The following is a 10,656-nucleotide window of genomic DNA, read 5'->3' as shown; positions in this document are numbered from 1 at the left end:
GCTATATTAGCACACTACCCCTTTGTTAAGAGAGGGGGTGTTAACGAGGGGTGGAAACTCTGGATACTTGACAACGAGGACTCTGGGTCAGCTAATATAAATCTCTATAAGTCTGGAACAGTAATGGCAGGAGAAGGAGGAGAAGCTCTCCCTTGAGAAAGATACCCCCACCCTGAGCAGGTCAGACAAGACCTCTTCATTATATGACCCCACAGACGAGCCACCCCGAGCGGGTCAGACCAAACCTCTTCATTATATAACCCCACAGACGAGCCACCCCGAGCAGGTCAGACCAGACCTCTTCATTATATAACCCCACAGACGAGCCACCCCCAGCGGAAAGTCAACCTCCCAGCACAGAGTACTACCCTCACATTGAAATGAAGGATACAATTACCCAGCTGGAGGTAAGGCAGGTGGAGCTGGAACAGCAGGTGATTACTCTCCAGGCAGCACAGACCCAGACAGCAGTCCAGCACAACAACAGCCCCTTAACCAGACGCGGAGAGCTGGAGTGCTGGAGGTGGAGAGAGACATATCTGCACTCTGGCCAGTGGTGAGACAACTTCAACAGGAGAAAGCAGGAGAAGAACAGAGCACTAGAGGAGAGGATCAGACTGCTAGAGGAGAGGCTGAGGGGGATGACGTGTGACAGAGAGCAACATACTAGAGAGGTGGACTACCCCCCGCAGATAAGCCAGCAGAACAACACTCTCTTAACCAGACCCGGAGAGCTGGAGGTGGAGAGAGACATATCTGCACTCTGGCCAGTGGTGAGACAACTTCAACAGGAGAAAGCAGGAGAAGAACAGAGCACTAGAGGAGAGGATCAGACTGCTAGAGGAGAGGCTGAGGGGGATGGCGTGTGACAGAGAGCAACATACTAGAGAGGTGGACTACCCCCGCAGATAAGCCAGCACAACAACACTCTCTTAACCAGACCCGGAGAGCTGGAGGTGGAGAGAGACATATCTGCACTCTGGCCAGTGGTGAGACAACTTCAACAGGAGAAAGCAGGAGAAGAACAGAGCACTAGAGGAGAGGATCAGACTGCTAGAGGAGAGGCTGAGGGGGATGGCGTGTGACAGAGAGCAACATACTAGAGAGGTGGACTACCCCCCGCAGATAAGCACAACACACCTCAGCTCACGACAACAGTCTCAACACCAGAGCAGAAATCAAATCATCGTAAAATCAAATGTATTTATATAGCCCTTCTTACATCAGCTGATGTCACAAAGTGCTGACCAGAACCAGAACCAGTCCACACCAGACCCTGACCATAGCGTCAACATCACAGCAGAACAGACAAATGAAGAACCCCAAGCCCAGGGGCTCTCACTCCCTCTGAGCCACCCTGATAGCCTTCCTAACAACCCCCCCCCCCCCCCACACCCACTGAGGACAAACACAAGACGCAGATTGTACTCCTTATGGACTCAAATGGGAAATATATACAAGAAAAAAACACATTTTCATCAAAAGCAGTGTGTCCAAACACCCAGCGCGCTCTAGACCTTCTGTCTGAGGCCCAACTAGGCTCACCAAGCCACATAATAATACACACAGGCACAAACGACCTGAGAGCACAGCAGAAAAGGGTGGCCACAGCACTGAAGGGAGTCATTGAAAAAGCTTCTTCTACTTTCCCCAAAGCACAAGGGGTTATCTCCACCCTGCTACCACAAAAAGACTTCCACCCTGCTACTATACAGAGGGAAAACGCACGTATTTCCCGTGACTGTGCCTCAAAACCAAATGTTTTTCTGGCCCACCACTTCACCCTGGACTTGAACATCCTCTATGACCAGGTCCACCTCTACAAGGCAGCAGTGCCCACCTTCACCCGGACTCTAAAGGACATCGCTCTCAAACGTATCCCCAACACTTCACACAGGAGCAACAGATCAATAGACACGCCGCCCAGACCAGCGATACACTCTCCCAGACCTGCGGGACCCCCCCCCCCCCCTGGACCTACATATAGAGGACCCATGCAGAGAGGACCTACATCCAGACCACAACACCCCCACCTCAAGTGTTTAGTCAGCCCACTGACACCACTATCAGACCACAGCAAAATCACAGTCTACTTGAACAGAGCAATACTCAATCACGAGGCATCAAAGCCAAAGGAACTGAGTAACATTAAGAAATGCTATAGATGGAAGGAATGCACTTTGGAAACCTACCAAAAAAACAATTAGGCAACAACAAATTCTATCTCTTTTAGACAATTTCATGGGTAAATCGTTCCACTTTATATATTCACTTTATATATTATCTACCTTACTTGAATTGAATTGAATTGAGAGACAGACAGAGAGAGAGACAGACAGACAGAGAGAGAGAGAGAGAGAGAGAGATGGGTGCCGTGCCACTACTCTCTGCCCTAGGTAGCCACTAACGTACCTGAAACATGTTTGAGACCCGGGAGCATTAGATGAGCCTGAAGGTGTAGCACAGACAGACAGTCAGTAATGTGTTAGAGAGAAGCTCCAACCCTGCCATGATGAAGGGGACAAAGGGACGGCAACATGTGTTTGTCCATCTGTCTATGAATTATTCAAGAGAGCCTGTTGTCTTCCTTTTAGGCCTGTATAGAGTTCTGCCTCCTGGTGAGAACGAACACACACACACACAGACACAGACACAGACACACAGACACACACAGACACAGACACAGACACACACACACACACACACACACACACACACACACACACACACAGACACAGACACAGACACACACACAGACACACACAGACACAGACACACACACACACACACACACACACACACACAGACACACACACACAGACACACACACAGACACACACACAGACACACACACAGACACACACAGACACACACAGACACACACAGACACACACAGACACAGACACAGACACAGACACACACAGACACAGACACACACACACACACACACACACACACAGACACACACACACAGACACACACAGACACACACACACAGACAGACACACACACACACACCTCAGCATCTGCCAGCTGAAGCAGAACTGTATTTTTTTGAGAGGGTGCTGATACTGTTCACTGTGTAGATATGCTGATACTGTTCACTGTGTAGATATACTGATACTGTTCACTGTGTAGATATACTGATACTGTTCACTGTGTAGATATACTGATACTGTGTAGATATACTGATACTGTTCACTGTGTAGATATACTGACACTGTGTAGATATACTGATACTGTTCACTGTGTAGATATACTGATACTGTGTAGATATACTGATACTGTTCACTGTGTAGATATACTGACACTGTTCACTGTGTAGATATACTGATACTGTTCACTGTGTAGATATACTGATACTGTGTAGATATACTGATACTGTTCACTGTGTAGATATACTGATACTGTTCACTGTGTAGATATACTGATACTGTTCACTGTGTAGATATACTGATACTGTGTAGATATACTGATACTGTTCACTGTGTAGATATACTGATACTGTTCACTGTGTAGATATACTGATACTGTTCACTGTGTAGATATACTGATACTGTTCACTGTGTAGATATACTGATACTGTTCACTGTGTAAATATACTGATACTGTTCACTGTGTAGATATACTGATACTGTGTAGATATACTGATACTGTTCACTGTGTAGATATACTGATACTGTTCACTGTGTAGATATACTGATACTGTTCACTGTGTAGATATACTGATACTGTTCACTGTGTAGATATACTGATACTGTTCACTGTGTAGATATACTGATACTGTTCACTGTGTAGATATACTGACACTGTTCACTGTGTAGATATACTGATACTGTTCACTGTGTAGATATACTGATACTGTTCACTGTCTAGATATACTGATACAATTTCAATTCAATTATATTATATTATTAAGGGCTTTATAGGCATGTGAATCGTAACATTAACAAAGCAAGTGGAATTGATAATAAACAAAAGTGAAATAAACAATAAAAATGAACAGTAAACATTACTGTATTTAGGTATTTTAAATGTTATTAAATGTTAGTGTTGTAACGATGTGCAAGTAGTTAATGTACAAAAAGGAAAATAAATAAACATAAATATGGGTTGTATTTACAATGGTGTTTGTTCTTCACTGGTTGCCCTTTTCTTGTTGCTGTGATGGAACACTGTGGTATTTCACCCAGTAGATATGGGAGTTTATCAAAATTGGGTTTGTTTTCAAATTATTGGTGGGTCTGTGTAAACTGGGGGAAATATGTGTCTCTAATATGGTCTGACATTTGGAAGGTGGTTTGGAAGTGCAACTCAGTTTCCACCTCATTTTGTGGGCAGTGTGCAAATAACCTCTTCTCTTGAGAGCCATGTCTGCCTACGGCGGCCTTTCTCAATAGCAAGGCTATGCTCACTAAGTCTGTACATAGTCAAAGCTTTCCTTAAGTTTGGGTCAGTTACGGTGGTCAGGTATTCTGCCGCTGTGTACTCTCTGTTTAGGGCCAAATAGCATTCTAGTTTGCTCTGTTTTTTTGTTAATTCTTTCCAATGTGTAAAGTAATTGTCTTTTTGTTTTCTCGTGATTTGGTTGGGTCTAATTGTGCTGCTGTCCTGGGGCTCTGTAGGGTGTGTTTGTGTTTGTGAACAGAGCCCCAGGACCAGCTTGCTTAGGGGACTCTTCTGCAGGTTCATCTCTCTGTAGATGATGGCTTTGTTATGGAAGGTTTGGGAATCGTCTCCTTTTAGGTGGTTGTGGAATTTAAAGTCTCTTTTCTGGATTTTGATAATTAGAGCAGAATTAATCGGCCTAATTCTGCTCTGCAGTCATTATTTGGTGTTTTACCTTCTGCAAAGAGGATTTTCTTTCAGAATTCTGCAGAGTCTCAATGTGGTGTTTGTCCCATTTTGAGTATTCTTCGTTGGTGAGCGGACACCAGACCTCACAAACATAAAGGGCAATGGCCCCTCTCTCTCTCTCTCTCCCCCTCTCTCCCTCTCTCTTTCCTCCTCTCCCTCTCTCTCTCCCTCACTCCCTCCCTCTCTCCCAGCCACTCTCCTTCTCTCCCTCTCTCCCTCCTTCTCCCTCTCTCTGTCCCTCCCTATCTCTCTTTCCTCCTCTCCCTCTCTCCCTCCCTCTCTCTCAACCTTTCTCTCTCCCCCTCTCTCCCTCCCTTTCTCCCTCCCTCCCTCCCTCTCTCCCTCTCTCTTCCCTCCCTCCCTCCCTCCCTCCCTCCCAGCCACTTTCTCCCTCCCTCCCTCCCTCCCTCTCCCTATTCATGCATTACTTCAATCTGTTTCTCCACTGTAATTACATCCAACCATTACAGCCAATAAATCATCAAAATGTAAACCAACCAATGCTGGGGAATGAAGAACCATTTGTCCTGCGGTGTTGTAGATACTGTACATACTCCACGATTGGTTATATATGATGTGTCATGCATTTGTTTAGCATAAAATCTGTCTGAACAAGCTATTGTTCTCTCCCCTGTCTAATACACGACACCTCTCTCTCTCTCTCTCTCTCTCTCTCCCTCCCTCCCCCCTCCCTCTCTCCCTCTCTCCCTCTCTCCCTCTCTCTCGTGTTTCCCTCTCTCTCTCCCTCTCTCTCTCGTGTTTCCCTCTCTCTCGTGTTTCCGTCTCTCTCTCTCTCTCTCAGACATTACCATTATGTTACTATATAAATTTCTTCCAAATTCATTTCGACTGTGAAAGTCTAGACATAATTATTCAGAGATCTTAATCACCAGTGATTTTAATCTAATTTCCTCTTTTGAAACAGATTCATTTTGAGAGTGTAATGTGATGTATCTTGGATTGGCAATGGGTTACTCGTGGTTCATCTGGCGTAGTAGATAGATAGTCATCTAACAAGGGTCACTCAGGGGTCAGCTCAATTAAATCACATGTTTCAGGGTAATCAAATGAGTCCAGCGGGATACGCTAGCAAAAAATACACGCGATGCATTCCAAATCTTCCCTCTACGGTGCTCTGTAGGCCATAGGGGCCCTGGTCAGAAGAAGTAGTGTTGTGTTAGACAGGGGAGAGTGGTGTTGTGTTAGACAGGGGAGAGTAGTGCTGTGTTGGACAGGGGAGAGTAGTGTTGTGTTAGACAGGGGAGAGTAGTGTTGTGTTAGACAGGGGAGAGTATTGTTGTGTTAGACAGGGGAGAGTAGTGTTGTGTCAGACAGGGGATAGTAGTGTTGTGTCAGACAGGGGAGAGTAGTGTTGTGTTAGACAGGGGAGAGTATTGTTGTGTTAGACAGGGGAGAGTAGTGTTGTGTCAGACAGGGGAGAGTAGTGCTGTGTTGGACAGGGGAGAGTAGTGTTGTGTTAGACAGGGGAGAGTAGTGTGGTGTCAGACAGGGGAGAGTAGTGTTGTGTTAGACAGGGGAGAGTAGTGTTGTGTTAGACAGGGGAGAGTAGTGTGGTGTCAGACAGGGGAGAGTAGTGTTGTGTTAGACAGGGGAGAGTAGTGTTGTGTTAGACAGGGGAGAGTAGTGTTGTGTTAGACAGGGGAGAGTAGTGTTGTGTTAGACAGGGGAGAGTAGTGTGGTGTCAGACAGGGGAGAGTAGTGTTGTGTTAGACAGGGGAGAGTAGTGTTGTGTTAGACAGGGGAGAGTAGTGTGTGTTGTGTTAGACAGGGGAGAGTAGTGTTGTGTTAGACAGGGGAGAGTGGTGTTGTGTTAGACAGGGGAGAGTAGTGCTGTGTTGGACAGGGGAGAGTAGTGTTGTGTTGGACAGGGGAGAGTAGTGTTGTGTTGGACAGGGGAGAGTAGTGTTGTGTCAGACAGGGGAGAGTGGTGTTGTGTTAGACAGGGGAGAGTAGTGCTGTGTCGGACAGGGGAGAGTAGTGTTGTGTTAGACAGGGGAGAGTAGTGTTGTGTTAGACAGGGGAGAGTAGTGTTGTGTTAGACAGGGGAGAGTAGTGTTGTGTTAGACAGGGGAGAGTAGTGTGGTGTCAGACAGGGGAGAGTAGTGTTGTGTTAGACAGGGGAGAGTAGTGTTGTGTTAGACAGGGGAGAGTAGTGTGTGTTGTGTTAGACAGGGGAGAGTAGTGTTGTGTTAGACAGGGGAGAGTGGTGTTGTGTTAGACAGGGGAGAGTAGTGCTGTGTTGGACAGGGGAGAGTAGTGTTGTGTCAGACAGGGGAGAGTAGTGTTGTGTCAGACAGGGGAGAGTAGTGTTGTGTCAGACAGGGGAGAGTAGTGTTGTGTTAGACAGGGGAGAGTAGTGTTGTGTTAAACAGGGGAGAGTAGTGTTGTGTTAGACAGGGGAGAGTAGTGTTGTGTTAGACAGGGGAGAGTAGTGTTGTGTTAGACAGGGGAGAGTAGTGTTGTGTCAGACAGGGGAGAGTAGTGTTGTGTTAAACAGGGGAGAGTAGTGTTGTGTTAGACAGGGGAGAGTAGTGTTGTGTCAGACAGGGGAGAGTAGTGTTGTGTTAGACAGGGGAGAGTAGCGTTGTGTTAGACAGGGGAGAGTAGTGTTGTGTTAGACAGGGGAGAGTAGTGTTGTGTCAGACAGGGGAGAGTAGTGTTGTGTTAAACAGGGGAGAGTAGTGTTGTGTTAGACAGGGGAGAGTAGTGTTGTGTCAGACAGGGGAGAGTAGTGTTGTGTTAGACAGGGGAGAGTAGTGTTGTGTTAGACAGGGGAGAGTAGTGTTGTGTTAGACAGGGGAGAGTAGTGTTGTGTTAGACAGGGGAGAGTAGTGTTGTGTTAGACAGGGGATAGTAGTGTGTGTTAGACAGGGGAGAGTAGTGTTGTGTTAGACAGGGGAGAGTAGTGTTGTGTTAGACAGGGGAGAGTAGTGTTGTGTTAGACAGGGGAGAGTAGTGTTGTGTCAGACAGGGGAGAGTAGTGTTGTGTTAGACAGGGGAGAGTGGTGTTGTGTTAAACAGGGGAGAGTAGGGCCCTGGTCAGAAGAAGTGCACATGGGCATTTAGGACGCAACATTTACAAGTAATCTGAGGGACCGATAAAACCACTAAACCAAATATACTTTGAATGTCCCATTATGAGATAAATTGCATCAGTCTCTGGCAGGGCAGAAGCCTGCACCTTGGCCGGGGCTACTAACTCCATTATCTAAAGAGGAGCTGAACCAAATGGCAGCCATTTTCCTTTCCAGTGCACTACGTTGACCAGGGCCTAAAGACAGATTGATTGTTGAGCAACAGAACCGACAGCGACTCAACTACGGGTCAAAACAGACGCCGTTGGCTTAGATTTGTTGACAACCTCTGAACTATATTTCGTCGCCAATGTTTATTGAAAACATAAACACATTTTGCACAATGAGCACTTGTTGTCTCTCATATACATCGTTACTGTTGTTGGGTAGTAAGCTTGAAAATGTTTTTTTTTTGTTGCCTTATTAGCATTGACATGACATCAGTCCAAACATCTCAAAACAAGAACAAGATGAAACAAGCCACTTCGGATTTACGACATGGAAGACTTCTGTCCCAATCTGTCCAGAATCACAACGACACACAGACTTCAGTCCCAATCTGTCCATCCAGATTCACAACAACACACAGACTTCTGTCCCAATCTGTCCATCCAGAATCACAACTACCCACAGACTTCTGTCCCAATCTGTCCATCCAGAATCATTACACCACATAGACTTCAGTCCCAATCTGTCCAGAATCACAACGACACACAGACTTCTGTCCCAATCTGTCCATCCAGAATCACAACTACCCACAGACTTCTGTACCAATCTGTCCATCCAGAATCACAACCCTCAGACTTCTGTCCCAATCTGTCCATCCAGAATCACAACAACACACAGACTTCTGTCCCAATCTGTCCATCCAAAATCACAACGACCCACATACTTCTGTCCCAATCTGTCCCAATCTGTCCATGCAGAATCACAACACGACACAAACTTCTGTCCCAATCTGTCCGTCCAGAATCATTACACCACATAGACTTCAGTCCCAATCTGTCCAGAATCACAACTACCCACAGACGTCTGTCCCAATCTGTCCATCCAGAATCACGACACACAGACTTTGTCCCAATCTGTCCATCCAGAATCACAACAACCCACAGACTTCTGTCCCAATCTGTCCATCCAGAATCACAACACCACATAGACTTCAGTCCCAATCTGTCCAGAATCACAACTACCCACAGACGTCTGTCCCAATCTGTCCATCCAGAATCACAACTACCCACAGACTTCTGTCCCATGCAAGCGTGAGCATCGTTTTTGTGACGTTTTCAGTTAATAAACCCATAATAAACAGTTTAAGTCGGAAGTTTACATGCACCTTAGCCAAATACATTTAATCTCAGTTTTTCACAATTCCTGACATTTAATCCTAGTAAACATTCCCTGTTTTAGGTCAGTTAGGATCACCACTTAATTTTAAGAATATGAAATGCCAGAATAATAGTAGAGAGAATGATTTTTTTCATCTTTTATTTATTTCATCACATTCCCAGTTGGTCAGACGTTTAAAAACACTCAATTAGTATTTGGTAGTATTGCCTTATATTGCTTAATAACTTGGGTCAAATGTTTCGGGGAGCCTTCCACAAGCTTACCACAATAAATTGGGTGGATATTGACCCATTCCCCCTGACAGAGCTGGTGTAACTGAGTCAGGTTTGTAGGCCCCATTCCCCCTGACAGAGCTGGTGTAACTGAGTCAGGTTTGTAGGCCCCATTCCCCCTGACAGAGCTGGTGTAACTGAGTCAGGTTTGTAGGCCCCATTCCCCCTGACAGAGCTGGTGTAACTGAGTCAGGTTTGTAGGCCCCATTCCCCCTGACAGAGCTGGTGTAACTGAGTCAGGTTTGTAGGGCCCATTCCTCCTGACAGAGCTGGTGTAACTGAGTCGGGTTTGTAGGCCCCATTCCCCCTGACAGAGCTGGTGTAACTGAGTCAGGTTTGTAGGCCCCATTCCCCCTGACAGAGCTGGTGTAACTGATTCAGGTTTGTAGGACCCATTCCTCCTGACAGAGCTGGTGTAACTGAGTCAGGTTTGTAGGCCCCATTCCCCCTGACAGAGCTGGTGTAACTGAGTCAGGTTTGTAGGCCCCATTCCCCCTGACAGAGCTGGTGTAACTGAGTCAGGTTTGTAGGGCCCATTCCTCCTGACAGAGCTGGTGTAAACTGAGTCGGGTTTGTAGGCCCCATTCCCCCTGACAGAGCTGGTGTAACTGAGTCAGGTTTGTAGGCCCCATTCCCCCTGACAGAGCTGGTGTAACTGAGTCAGGTTTGTAGGCCCCATTCCCCCTGACAGAGCTGGTGTAACTGAGTCAGGTTTGTAGGACCCATTCCCCCTGACAGAGCTGGTGTAACTGAGTCAGGTTTGTAGGCCCCATTCCTCCTGACAGAGCTGGTGTAACTGAGTCAGGTTTGTAGGACCCATTCCTCCTGACAGAGCTGGTGGAACTGAGTCAGGTTTGTAGGACCCATTCCTCCTGACAGAGCTGGTGTAACTGAGTCAGGTTTGTAGGCCCCATTCCTCCTGACAGAGCTGGTGTAACTGAGTCAGGTTTGTAGGCCCCATTCCTCCTGACAGAGCTGGTGTAACTGAGTCAGGTTTGTAGGCCCCATTCCTCCTGACAGAGCTGGTGTAACTGAGTCAGGTTTGTAGGCCCCATTCCTCCTGACAGAGCTGGTGTAACTGAGTC

The 10,656-nt window shown here is 46.5% G+C and overlaps 1 protein-coding gene across 1 annotated transcript in view; it reads right to left on the bottom strand.

Moving 5' to 3' along the window:
- Window positions 1–2,421, bottom strand: part of LOC135519842 (CUB and sushi domain-containing protein 3-like) — a 241,788-nt gene extending 239,367 nt beyond the window's left edge. Inside the window, exon 1 of the mRNA XM_064945048.1 lies at window positions 2,413–2,421. Within this exon, the coding sequence (XP_064801120.1) occupies window positions 2,413–2,421 (9 nt within the window). The remainder of the gene's footprint in view (window positions 1–2,412) is intronic.
- Window positions 2,422–10,656: the final 8,235 nt, after the last annotated feature.

This window comes from Oncorhynchus masou, chromosome 29, assembly GCF_036934945.1.
Source record: "Oncorhynchus masou masou isolate Uvic2021 chromosome 29, UVic_Omas_1.1, whole genome shotgun sequence".
Taxonomy (NCBI): Eukaryota; Metazoa; Chordata; class Actinopteri; order Salmoniformes; family Salmonidae; genus Oncorhynchus; species Oncorhynchus masou.
This window is presented reverse-complemented; position numbering and strand designations above follow the sequence as displayed.